This window comes from Bos taurus, chromosome 6, assembly GCF_002263795.3.
Source record: "Bos taurus isolate L1 Dominette 01449 registration number 42190680 breed Hereford chromosome 6, ARS-UCD2.0, whole genome shotgun sequence".
Lineage (NCBI taxonomy): Eukaryota > Metazoa > Chordata > Mammalia > Artiodactyla > Bovidae > Bos > Bos taurus.
In genome coordinates, this window is record NC_037333.1 from 92,587,660 (window position 1) to 92,601,640 (window position 13,981).

General features: G+C 39.4%; 1 protein-coding gene across 1 annotated transcript in view; it reads left to right on the plus strand.

Moving 5' to 3' along the window:
- The window catches only part of MRPL1 (mitochondrial ribosomal protein L1), a 70,852-nt gene that overhangs the window by 7,844 nt on the left and 49,027 nt on the right, over positions 1-13,981 (plus strand). The window contains 2 exon segments of the mRNA NM_001101844.2: positions 461-572; positions 13,528-13,786. Coding sequence (NP_001095314.1) covers positions 461-572; positions 13,528-13,786 — 371 coding nt within the window.

Consider the following 13,981-nt stretch of genomic DNA (forward strand, 5'->3'; position numbering starts at 1 on the left):
TGTTTCGTTAGTCTGTTTTTCTATACTTGTACCAATACCAAAGTGCCCTACTTATCATAGCTTCATACCAAGTCTTAACTTCTGGTAAGGCAGTTCCCTTCAGTTTGTTCTTATCCTTCAGAAGTAATTGGGCAACTTGAATGCATTATCTGTGTGAAATTAAATAAATAAAATTTAAGAAAAGTTCAGGATACATATACATAATCCATAAAGATAGAGCTAACATATTCTGTTGAGTCCAAACTAGATTCAGTTAAAAATAAATGAGGACGCAGATCTTCAATTAGATTTGTTTACTTGGCTTTCATTTCAAGAAGAGCAGTTTCCATTTTTACACTTTATAAAGATTGTGGTTAACAGTCACAAAATCTGGAATATTTTTGTTTTAGAAAACATGGAGAATGTAAAAACTATGAATATAATGATGAATATTAATATTTTATATGTTTTTTCTTTTAAGTCTTGATACATCATCAAAGGTGTAGTCTTGCCACGGTGACTTCTCAGACGTCTCTTTATCCTTGTTGCATATACGTTCCAGTGCCCAACAGACATTTTGCAGCCGCTGCAAAGTAAGTATTTTATATCTTGGTTATTTCGTCTGCTACCATTTCAGTCTTTGATTAGAAAACATTGTGCTTGGTTCTTTAAAGATGTACAAGGACATATAGTTGTAAAAGTTTAACATCTCTGCTTCTTTGCCTGATAGTTCTGAAGGAGAGATATGACTAATTATAATAATACTTCATATGTATTGAACACTGACATTCAGTAACTAACTTAATCTCTACAGCAACTTTTTGAGGAAACCATTGTTATTATGCTCTTTTTTAGAGGCGGAGAGCAAGGCACCAGTAGATTATTGTAACTTGCCCAGGGTCACAGAGCTAGTAAGTGTCAGAGCTAGGATTTTGTGACATAAGAAGTGTTTAAATTGGTCTCTGCCACCAAATCCTGTCTCACAGGTCCTAAAATCCTTGTGATCTCCTGAGCCATAGGGGTGCTGCTGCTAAGTCGCTTCAGTCGTGTCCGACTCTGTGCGACTCCATAGACGGCAGCCCACCAGGCTCCACCGTCCCTGGGATATTCCAGGCAAGAACACTGGAGTGGGTTGCCATTTCCTTCTCCAATGCATGAAACTGAAAAGTGAAAGTGAAGTCGCTCAGTCGTGTCCGACTTTTAGCGACCGCATGGACTGCAGCCCACCAGGCTTCTCCGTCCATGGATTTTCCAGGCAAGAGTACTGGAGTGGGGTGCCATCACCTTTGGAGAGCAGTTTTCAAAAATACCTGGCCTTTGGCCCAGTTCCTGATACAGAGCTCCTAAAACCCTTAATATTTCCTGGGTCATAGGCATGTCTCTGTCTAGTCAGATATCTCTTGGTGGCCTCCTGAAGGGGGACCGGTCACTATAAAGACCAAGCTAAGATTAGAACCTTGAAACTTCCAGCCCTGCCTTCCATCCTCCAGGGAGGAGAGAGGGGGCTAGAGATTGAATTCATAATTGATCATGCCTCCATGATGAAGCCTCCATAAAAATCCCAGAGCTGTGGGGTTTGGAGAGCTTGTGGGTTGCCGAACTCATCCAGCTTAGTGCATCTGGTGCTTCATCCAGATAGATGGTGTCAGAACCGTGTTGAATTGCCAGCTGTCTGGCTCGTATTGGGTAACTGGAGGTTGTGAGGGACATATCCACACATTTAGTGTCAGAATTGTTGTGAGTAGAGGAAAACAGTTTCATATCTAACTATACTCCCTGTGTGCATCTTACTTCCTTGTTTCTAACTGGAGATTGTTTCAGATGGAGCTTTCAGTATTTTTCTTTTAATTGAGATTAAAATCAACATATAAAATTATGTTAGTTTCAGGTATGTGACATAATGATTTTTTTTTTAATTTTTTTATTGAAGGATAATTGCTTTACAGAATTTTGTTGTTTTCTGTAAAACCTCAACATGAATCAGCCATTGGTATACATATATCTCCTCCCTTTTGAACCTCCCTCCCATCTCCCTCCTCTTCCCACCCCTCTAGGTTGATACAGAGCCCCTGTTTGAGTTTCCTGAGCCATACAGCACATTCCTGTTGGCTGTCTATTTTACATGTGGTAATGTAGGTTTCCATGTTACTCTTTCCATACATCTCACCCTCTCTTCAGAGAAGGTAATAATGGCACCCCACTCCAGTACTCTTGCCTGGAAAATCCTGTGGACGGAGGAGCCTGGTAGGCTGCAGTCCATGGGGTTGCTAAGAGTCGGATATGACTGAGCGACTTCACTTTGACTTTTCAGTTTCATGCATTGGAGAAGGAAATGGCAACCCACTCCAGTGTTCTTGCCTGGAGAATCCCAGGGATGGTGGAGCCTGGTGGGCTGCTGTCTATGGGGTCGCACAGAGTTGGACACGACTGAAGTGACTTAGCAGCAGCAGCAGCAGCACCCTCTCTTCCCCTCTCTCCATGTCAGTAAATCTGTTCTCTATGTTTCTCCACTACTGTTCTGTAAATAAATTCTTCAGTATTATTTTTCTAGATTCTGTATATATGCAATAGAATACAATATTTATCTTTCTCTTTCTGACTCACTTCACTCTGTATAATAAGTTCTAGGTTCATCCACCTCATCAAAACTGACTCAAATGCGTTCCTTTTTGACATAATGATTTATGTTTGTCTATATTGGGAAATACTCACCACAAGAAGTCTAGTTAACATCCATCACCATACAGAGTACAGATTTTTTTTCCTTGTGATGAGAACTTTAGAGATTTACTCTCAGATCAGATCAGTCGCTCAGTCGCGTCCGACTCTTTGTGACCCCATGAATCGCGGCACACCAGGCCTCCCTGTCCATCACCAACTCCCGGAGTTCACTCAGACTCATGTCCATCGAGTCAGTGATGCCATCCAGCCATCTCATCCTCTGTCGTCCCATTCTCCTCCTGCCCCCAATCCCTCCCAGCATCAGGGTCTTTTCCAATGAATCAACTCTTCGCATGAGGTGGCCAGAGTACTGGAGTTTCAGCTTTAGCATCATTCCTTCCCAAGAAATCCCAGGGCTGATCTTCAGAATGGACTGGTTGGATCTCCTTGCAGTCCAAGGGACTCTCAAGAGTCTTCTCCAACACTACAGTTCAAAAGCATCAATTCTTTGGCACTCAGCCTTCTTCACAGTCCAACTCTCACATCCATACATGACCACAGGAAAAACCGTAGCCTTGACTAGACGAACCTTTGTTGGCAAAGTAATGTCTCTGCTTTTCAATATGCTATCTAGGTTGGTCATAACTTTCCTTCCAAGGAGTAAGCATCTTTTAATTTCATGGCTGCAGTCACCATCTGTAGTGATTTTGGAGCCCAGAAAAATAAAGTCTTGACACTGTTTCCACTGTTTCCCCATCTATTTCCCATGAAGTGGTGGGACCAGATGCCATGATCTTCATTTTCTGAATGTTGAGCTTTAAGCCAACTTTTTCACTCTCCACTTTGACTTTCATCAAGAGGCTTTTGAGTTCCTCTTCACTTTCTGCCATAAGGGTGGTGTCATCTGCATATCTGAGGTTACTGATATTTCTCCTGGCAATCTTGATTCCAGCTTGTGCTTCTTCCAGTCCAGCGTTTCTCATGATGTACTCTGCATATAAGTTAAATAAGCAGGGTGACAATATACAGCCTTGACGAACTCCTTTTCCTATTTGGAACCAGTTTGTTGTTCCATGTCCAGTTCTGACTGTTGCTTCCTGACCTGCATACAGATTTCTCAAGAGGCAGATCAGGTGGTCTGTTATTCCCATCTCTTGAAGAATTTTCCACAGTTTATTGTGATTTACTCTCAGCAACTTTCAAATATACATTATAGTATTATTACATTATAGTCCATTATTACATTATATAATTTTACATTGTAGTATTATTAATTATAGTCACCGTGTTGTACATTACATCCCCATGACTTATTTTATGACTGGAAGTTTGTACCTTTTGACCACTTCACCTGTTTCACTTATACCCCACTCCCTCCCCTGGCTCTGGCAGCCGAAATCTGTTTTCTGCATCTGTAAGTTTGTTTTTTTTTTCTTTTAAGGTTATACATATATGTGAAATCACATGGTATTTGTTTTTCTGTCTGACTTAGTTCACTTAATATAAGAGAAAGGTCTATCTGTGTTTCACGAATGGCAAGATTTCATTCTTTTTATGGCTGAATAATATTCCTCTGTGTGTGTGTGTGTGTGTGTGTATGTGTGTGTGTATGACATTTTCTTTATGTATCCTTCCATTAGTGGACTCTTAGATTGCTTCCATGTCTTGATTATTGTATATATGGCTACAGTGAACATGGGTATAATATTTTATTGGGTCTGTGTTCCATAATTTTACTTAATCATTCTCCTATTGATATACATTTATCTTTCCAAAAGACATGTCTTTTGCTATTATAAATGATCCTGCATTGAAGGGTCATGTACATAGAACTTGTCAAGTATTATGAATATTTGTAGTATGAACTCAGAAATAGAATTGAATCAAAAGTTGTGTGCATTTATAATTTTCATAGGTAATACCAAGTTGCCTTCATAGAGATCCTGTATACAGTGTAGTCAAAATTTTTGAACTTCGCCAATTTGATAGGTAATAAATAGTCACATCATGGCTTTAATTTTTATTTTATTATTATTATTGAGGTTGTTTGTCTTTTTTTATCTGTTTAAGAACCATTTATGCTTTCTTTACTGTGAGTTTTCTGTTTATATCCTATTCTCAGTTTTTTGCTGGTGATTAGTAGAAGGTCTTTATAAATTAGCACATATCTGCACTATAACTTTAATATGTTTTAACTGTTATAGTGGAGGAATGGACCAGGTGCTATGTGCTCACAGATGAAAAGTCATTTAATTCTTCCTAGAGGAGAATACGGCAGGAAGTATTTGAGCTGAGTCTTTAAAGATAGATAGGATTTTGCAGGGAAATTGTGAGAAAGGTATTTCAGTGGTGCAGAGGCACGAAAGTAAATGACATGAATACAGGATGAAGAAAGAGGAGGCAGAAATGTTACTAGAAAGGAGACTTCCTTTGAGTCTGAATAGTACGTGGGTTCTTTTTGGTTGAGAATTTGAAAGAGTATTGGTTGTACCAACTTACATCCCTACCTAGTAGTGAGTAACAGTGCCCTAACTTGTAACAACTCTGGAGATAGTCAGTCTTTATTTGTGTTTCTTCATTATATATCTGATTTGTACATTTTGCCCATTTTTCTTTTGAGCTGTTTGTCTTTTTTCTTTCTGTTTTGTGGAAGTATTTGTTTGTTAGCAACATAGCTTATTTTGAGAATATTTTTTCTTTAAATGTTATTTTCTTTTATAGAAATTTTTCATTTTATGTCTTCCTCATATTCTATTTCAGTACAACTTTAAAAGAGTTTTCCCTCACCTAAAAACTGTAGCATATGAAATATGCATGTTAAAAAATGTTAAAATGTTTAGTGTTAAACATTTTTTTTTTTTTTTTTTTTACTGTTAATTAAAAAAAAAAACTATGAAAACTTATTGTGGTGAGCGGAGACTACTCTCCCTCACGTTGTGTGGCTTCTCTGTGGAGCACAGGCTCTCGGTGCGCAGGCTTCAGTAGCTGCCCCACGTGTGCTCAGCAGTGTGGTGCACAGGCTTTATTGCTCCGTGGTATGTGGAGTCTTTTCAGACCAAGGATTGAAGTCATGTTTCCTGCATTGGCGGGCAAGAATTCTTGTCCACTGAGCCACCAGGAAAGTCCTAGCTGTGGTTTTAGTTTTTAATTTATTGGCTTTATAATATCCTAAAAAATAGTTTTTTCCTGGCTAATTTTTTATCATGGATCTGAGACAGGGTAGAGGAGCTTGAACTTACTCTTCTCTTCCGTCTTGTCACTCTGAATTTCCTCTCTTCTCCATGGTTTGCCAGTGATGTCTCTGACTCTGGTTCTGCTTCTCTCTTGACAATAGATTCTTTTCCTTGCTTCTTTGGTTGCATCTCAGAATTTTTTATTGACCGCTGGATACTTTGTGTAGAATAGTTGAGGCTAAAATATATAATATTTATGACTGGAAAGGGACACACCTCTTCTGGCAAATGTTGTGTCAGTCCCATCAGAAGCTGAGCAGGGGACTGGTTTTGTCATTGCTGTGGTTACCACAGCAGCATCAGATTTCCGGACTGTTACCTTGTGCTCAGGGTGAAGGCTGGGTTGCTGGAAGGTTTTTCCCCTCAGGGTTCCTGTTCCGTGCTCAGTGTTGAGCCTTGGCTGTGCAGCTACGCCTCAGAAGGGGGCTGCTCTCCGTACTCTGGCTTCTCTCCTAGTAGAAGACTGCTGTTGCTTATTGCTCAGCGCTTGTTAGGCTGGTGATGGGTATGGACGGGATTCTCAGTTTCCAAAGCCAGCCTTTGTCTTGAGCAGGCCAGTGTTGTTGGTCCTTGGGGATTGTTTTCTCCATATTTCTCTCCTCTCCCCCCATGGCCTACATCTATCGAAGGTCTTGTGCCACAGTGTCTGGGCCCTTCCGAGCTTTATCGGTAGAGGATATCGCGATCAGGACTGTGTGCTACCCTCCCTTAAGGATAGAAGTTTTAGTATTTTTTTCATCTTTCTAGTGTTTTCTTCTTCTTTCATTTCCCTACCCATTTCCTTTCTTTCATTTACCTGTGCCCTAGAGCGGCAGTCCCCCACCTTTTTGGACCAGGGACTGGTTTCGTGGAAGAGTTTTTCCATGGACCGACCGTTTGGGGTGGGGATGTTGGTTGCAGGGTGATTCAAGTGCATTACATTTATCGTGCACTTTATTTCTGCTATTACGTCAGCTCCACCTCAGATCATCAGGCTGTAGATCCCAGAAAGCTGGGTCCCCTGCCCTCAAGGGCTTCAGGGTAGCTTGTCTTTCTGGCAGCAGTGGCTGCTCTTCTCTGTGCTGCACCCTCGAAGGAGGCTCTCTATCTCCTGGCCTATTCCAATCTTTCCTAGCAGGACCTGGTGGAGGTCTGAGGACCAGTGAGCGTGAACTTCCTTTGTGTCTGGATCTCTCGGGTTTATACTGTCACACTAGCACTAAAAGTTTAGCTGAGTTTTTTTTTTCTTCTTCTTACCTGCCTCCTTACCTTCCTTCTTACCTGCCTTCCTCTCATTCTCTGCTCTAGGCAAGACCCTCCTGGCTGTACACATGTGGAGTAGGGGGTGTGGGAAGATTTTAGACCTACTTGGTTGCCCTGCTGTCATCAGCTCTGTGATGGGTTCAAGAAAAGTTGTGATTCTGTCTGCCTGTCATTGTTAATGCTCTTTCCAGCTTTTATTTGTATCAACTAGGTTTTATTCTGTCAGTTTTTACACTGTAAGTGTAAGCAGTACTTACGCATTTTGTTTAATGACTAAACCAGCATCAGAGATGTTAGTGAATTTATTTATGTGATTACACTGAGAAATAAGAATTCCAGACATTTGCATTCCATTAATAGTTATATGCCTTAGGCATTTTCTCTTTAGTTCTGTTTAGTTTGACTGAGGTTGTGTGTCCCCTACTCTCACCCTGATTCCTCAAATTAAAGACTTATTCAGCCTTAAAAAGACTTGGATCTCTAGGGTCACAGATCTTCAAGGATCTTGAAATGAACTTTATTATAGTACTGATTTTTTTTTGTCTTGTTTTATTTGGTTAAGACCATGGAATTGTTTTTCCTTTCATTGTCTTGGAGTTAGGAGACAGGAGAAGCAGGGAGAAAGTTATTATCTGACTGCAGTCTCTTGTGACTCATTTAGTCTGCATGGTTTAGTTACCCAGGTAACTGCAGCTAGACTGTGTTTTCTCTAGCTCAGACTACCAGGTGTTTCTCCCTCACCTTCCCCCAAACCTTTCTAATACAATTATTTTACTCCCTGATAACATAGTTTTTACGTTCTCCGGATAGGGCCTTACATACTGAATAAACAACAGAGTTCTTCTGGATGTGATTCTTATGAATAGACACACCTTTTGGAGGGTCAGGGACAACAGCAGGTGGTGGGTTTGTAAAATTGATTATTATTGACAGATTTTAGTCAGTTGCAGTTTTTTTTTTTTTTTTTTAATTTCGTAAGAAAGTGTTTCCCTAGAATCCTATTTGCTCTATGTTAAATGATGTTGTAGGCTTCCCTGGTGGCTCAGTGGTAGAGAATCCGCCTGCCAGTGCAGGAGATGCAGGTTTGATCCCTGGGTTGGGATGATCCCCTGGGGAGAAATAAATGGCAACCCACTTCAGTATTCTTGCCTGGAAAATCCCATGGACAGAGGAGCCTGGTGGGCAACAGTCCATGGGGTTGCAAAAGAGTTAGACACAACTTAGCACTAAACAACAATGATGTTTTATTTATTTTTACAAGTATTCATTTGTAACTCAACAATATTTTCATTGAACCATCTCAAACCATTCAAAACACCATCTCAAATTTTGTGAAACAAGGTCCAAAGCATAAATAAGTAAACTGCTGTATACCCAGCTCAATCTCTTTATGTTCCTGACTTATATCAGGTTTTGCAAATATTAATTTAAAAATCACATTTTAGTCTCTGGGAACTTCGTATTACTAATTGTAAATTAGATGGATAGGTTCAGTCATGATGAAGAATTTAGTGGTGAAATCAGTATTTATGTAAAGTAAATCTGTGGGTTATAGCTACAATTTTTATTCATTTGTTTATTTTAGATAGTTTATTACTAAAACAGGCTCTCTAGTCTCCTTCCCCTATTGGCCACTCTACTCTTTTACTAAATATAAAGTGTGATTTCTTCAGTTTGGAAGGTTTCAGGATTTTGTGGTGTACTTCCACATAGTACTGAGGCACGTTGCATCCACCCACTCAGGCACCTACTTACACTTGTCGGCAGTCCAGTAGGGCACCTGTGTCCCATTAAAAATGAGTGTTGTCATTATCTGCTATTCTGTCAAATTGCTCATTAGCTGGGAGGATACTATTATTAGTTGTAGTAATAAGGATTCATTGAGTGCTGTAAATGAGCATGGAATTATATGTTGAATTGGTTTTTGAGGTTTTTTTTTTTTAAATATCATTTTATTGTCATCCATTTCTTTTGCATAAATTTTATAGGACCTCTTACTAAGTTTTCTATTGCTGCCATAGCAAATTACCACAGACCTTGTGGCTTAAAGCAGCTCAAGTTTATCATCTTGCAGTTCTGTAGGTCAGAATTCTGATATGGATCTCACTAGACTAAAATTAAGGAGCTGTCAGAGTTTCGGTCCTTTCGAAAGGCTCGAGAGGAGAATCTGTTTCCTTGCCATTTCCAGCTTCAAGAGCTACCCATATTCCTTAGCTCGTGGCTCCCCCTTCCTCCATCTTCAAAGCTAGGAATGGCATATTGGGTCCATCTCATGCTCAGATTTCTCCTTCCCATTGCTTTGAGATGAGGATGAGAACAGAGAAGGTTTCTCTGCTTTCAGGAACTGTGTGATTAGATTGGGCCCACCTAAATAGTGCAGCATCCTCTCAAGGTAATCACTTTGGAAAGTCCTTTTTGCTGTGCAGATGTGGCCATATTTGGGAAGCCGTAATCCTGTCTACCACAGAACTCAGACGTCTTTCTAGAATAGTATTTCCCTAATTTAAAGCGTTTATGGTTAAAAGATTAAAGGTGTGATTGGAATTAATGCTGAGAAAGTGTATCATATCACCTCTACTTCTGTCTTCTTAGCTTCAAACTCTTACCTGCAATTACCTGTGGAACACATTTTCTTAGATTTTTTGTAAGCGCCTTGTTGGTGTTTGTTATGTAACAAACCACCCTGAGATTATCATTGCCCACATGTCTGTGAGCTGATCTGAGCTAGGTTTGTATAGGTGTCTCTGATGACCTTGGCTGGGCTTGCTGTGCCTCTGTGAATCTGCAGGTCAGCTGAGAGTTGTCTAATCTAGCCTGAGGCTCTGTGGAGCCAGCTCTGTTGTTCACTTGTCTCTCATCCTCCCACCTTTGGGCTAGCCCAGGCCTGTGCTTATGAAAATGGCAGAAAGACAAACTTACAAATGGAAACAGATGTAGCCTCTTAAGGCCTAAGTTTACAGCATAGAATCTGTCAGTTTTGCTTTATTCTATTGGCCTACTAGTCATGTGACCAAATCAAGGCACTTTTAAGTGGGAGGAAGTGCAAAGTCACTTACTTAGCAGAGGGACTTGAGAGAGGAGGCAAGGAATTGGGGCCAATGATGCAACTAACCCCACACTCAGACTTCAGACTCTCTATTGCCCCAAACTGAACTCATCTCCGTGACTACCTCCCTCAAAAGAAACCTGTTTTGCTTTCTTTATTTCTGGTTTTAGTTAACAATACCACTCATGTCTAATCATGCGAGCCAGAAACCTGCGTAGTATCCTAGAGTCATCTCTTTCCCCTTTGTATTTACCTTGTAAAATGTCTCTGTAATCTGTCCAGCCTAGTATCATCACTGTTCTGCTTCAGGCTGTCATGTCTCCTTGAGAAGAGAGGGAGGGTCCTCTCTTTAACCGTCTCCAGTCTGCTTCCTTCAGATCCATCCCTTATATTGCAGCCAGAATTCTCTGTGAAATACAGACGCCACCCTCTGTCCAGTGGCTTCTCATTGTCTCTAGAGGAGGCCTCTATTATCTGGATTCTCCAGCCTCCTGTGCTGCTGTTTCCTGAGGTAAAGTTCAAGAGTCAGCAAAATGTGGCCAGAGGGCCATTACATTTTTAAGTGATGTTTTTTAAATTTTTAAGGGGAAAAAAGAATAGCATTTTGTGACATGTGAAAATTACAAAATTTAAACCAGTGTTCATAAATTTTTATTGGAATGCAACTATGCTCATTCATTTTTGTGTTGTGTATGGCTGCTTTTGCATTTGAATGGCAGAGTTGAGTCACTGAGATGAGTCCATAAAACATTTACAGTCTGATCCCCTTCCAGAAAAAGTTTACCAACCCCTCCTCTAGTCAGCTAGAACTTACAATGGCTCCCCTCATGTACCATTCTGTTAATCATGCCTCAGTACTTTTATTACTTTGTTTCTTTGCCTGGATAACTCTGTTTTTTTAAATAATAGCTTTATTGAGGTACAATTTGCATACCATACAGTTCACCCGCTTAAAGTGTGCAACTCGATGATTTTTATAGTGTGTTCACAGAGTTGTGTGACTGTCACCACAGTCTATTTTGGAACATTCATTATCTTCCCTGTAAACCCCACGGCCATTAGCAGTCACTTCCTATTTCCCTATCCCCTCCCCAGCCCTAGACAACCTGAATCTACTTTCAGTTTCTATAGGTATACCCATTCTTTTTTTTTTCCGCCCATTCTTGACATTTCCCGTAAATGGAACCATACAATGTGTGGTCTTTTGGAACTGGCTTCTTTCACTTAGCATTCTGTGTTTAAGGTTCATAGAAGTTGTAGCATGTATCATTCTTTTTCATTGCATTCATTTCAATGCTTCATTCCTTTTCATTGCCTATTAATACTCTGCTGTATGGATATACCACATTTTGTTTATTCAGCTTGTTTTACCTTTTGACTTTTATTGAGTAATGTTGCTGTGAACAGTTGTGTACAAGTTTTTGTGTGTCCATGTTTTCGTTTCTCTTAGGTTTATATTTAGGCTAATTAATTATATTTAGGCTAATTCTTCCTCATCCTTTAAGAATTGACTTTGGGATGAACATTGGGGTACATGTGTCTCTTTGAATTCTGGTTTCCTCGGTGTGTATGCCCAGCAGTGAGGTTGCTGGGTCGTATGGCAGTTCTATTTCCAGTTTTTTAAGGCATCTCCACACTGTTCTCCATAGTGGCTGCATTCCCACCAACGGTGTAAGAGGGTTCCCTTTTCTTCACACCCTCTCCAGCATTTATTGCTTGTAGACTTTTGGATCGCAGCCATTCTGACTGGCGTGAAATGGTACTTCATTGTGGTTTTGATTTGCATTTCTCTGATACTGAGTGATGTTGAACATCTTTTCATGTGTTTGTTAGCCATCTGTATGTCTTCTTTGGAGAAATGTCTATTTAATTCTTTGGCCCATTTTTTGATTGGGTCATTTATTTTTCTGGAATTGAGCTGCAGGAGTTGCTTGTATATTTTTGAGATTAGTTGTTTGTCAGTTGCTTCATTTGCTGTTATTTTCTCCCATTCTGAAGGCTGTCTTTTCACCTTGCTTATAGTTTCCTTTGTTGTGCAGAAGCTTTTAATTTTAATTAGGTCCCATTTGTTTATTTTTGCTTTTATTTCCAATATACTGGGAGGTGGGTCATAGAGGATCCTGCTGTGATTTATGTTGGAGAGTGTTTTGCCTACATGTACCCCAATGTTCATCACAGCACTGTTTATAATAGCCAGATATGGAAGCAACCTAGATGACCATCAGCAGATGAATGGATAAGAACGCTGTGGTACATATACACAATGGAGTATTACTCAGCCATTAAAAAGAAAACATTTGCATCAGTTCTAATGAGGTGGATGAAACTGGAGCCTATTATACAGAGTGAAGTAAGCCAGAAAGAAAAACACCAATACAGTATACTAACGCATATATATGAAATTTAGAAAGATGGTTACAATAACCCTGTATGTGAGACAGTAAAAGAGACACAGATGTATAGAACAGCCTTTTGGACTCTGCAAGAGGGAAAGGGTGGGATGATTTGGGAGAATGGCATTGAAACATGTATAATATCATATATGAAACGAATTGCCTGTCTAGGTTCCATGCATGATACAGGATGCTTGGGGCTGGTGCACTGGGATGATCCAGAGGGATGGTACGGGGAGGGAGGAGGGAGGAGGGTTCAGGATGGGGAGCACATGTACACCCATGGAGGATTCATGTTGATGTATGGCAAAACCAATACAATATTGTAAAGTAATTAACCTCCAATTAAATAAATTTATATAAAAAATAAAATGAATAAACAACAAGGACCTACTGTATAGCACATGGAATTTGGCTCATTGTTATGTGGCAGCCTAGATGGGACAGGAGTCTGGGGGAGAATAGATACATGTATATGTATGGCTGAGTCCCTTCTCTGTTCATCTGAAACTATCACAACATAAATCAGCTATACCCCAATACAAAATAAAAAGTTTTAAGAAAAAGAAAAAGAAAAAAAAAAGAATTGACTTTGGGGTCTTTTTTTTTTTTTTCCTGAACTCTTCCCTGCCTGCTAGGCTGGGTTAATAATCTTTTCCCCATAGCCCTGATAACATTCTCATAGTATTTACCACATCATATTGAAATTATCTGTTTGCATGAACATCTTCCCTACTCTGAGTTTCTGGAGAGCAACATCAATACCTTATCCAACTTTGTATCAACTGCAAACAGTTGAAAAATTTGCTTAATATTTGTTGAACTAAAAAAAAAAACTATAAAACAGTCTGTGCTTTTGAATTAAAATAAACTTTATCTTTTGTAATCTTTTTTTGTTTAACTTAAGTATATTAGCTTCCTTTTTAAGTCTCTTGGTACATATTTAGATAACTGATTTGAATTTTTTTTTAAGGCCTGCAAAGAAAACAAAAAAAGGTACTAAAGAAAAAGCATCAAATGAGAAAAAAGATGATATAGAAAAAATAAAGTCATATCCTTTTATGGAAGGTGAACCTGAAGACGATGTCTACCTAAAACGCTTATACCCAAGGCAGATATACGAGGTGGAGAAAGCTGTTAACTTACTTAAGAAATTTCAAGTTTTGGACTTTACGAATCCAAAGCAAGGTGTTTATCTTGATTTGACACTGGATATGACACTGGGGAAAAAGGTATGTAGACTGAATTAAAATTTATTTGTCAACAGTGGTTGAATGAATTGCTGTTTCTTAACTTAAAATATGTTTTGTCTCCTGTAATAATTTTTAGAAAATCTTATGCTCTTTCTAAACTTTAGGATGAGAAATATTAAAGTTTGTCTTTTAGTTTTCCAAATATAAAATAGAATGTTGAACTCATTCTGTAGA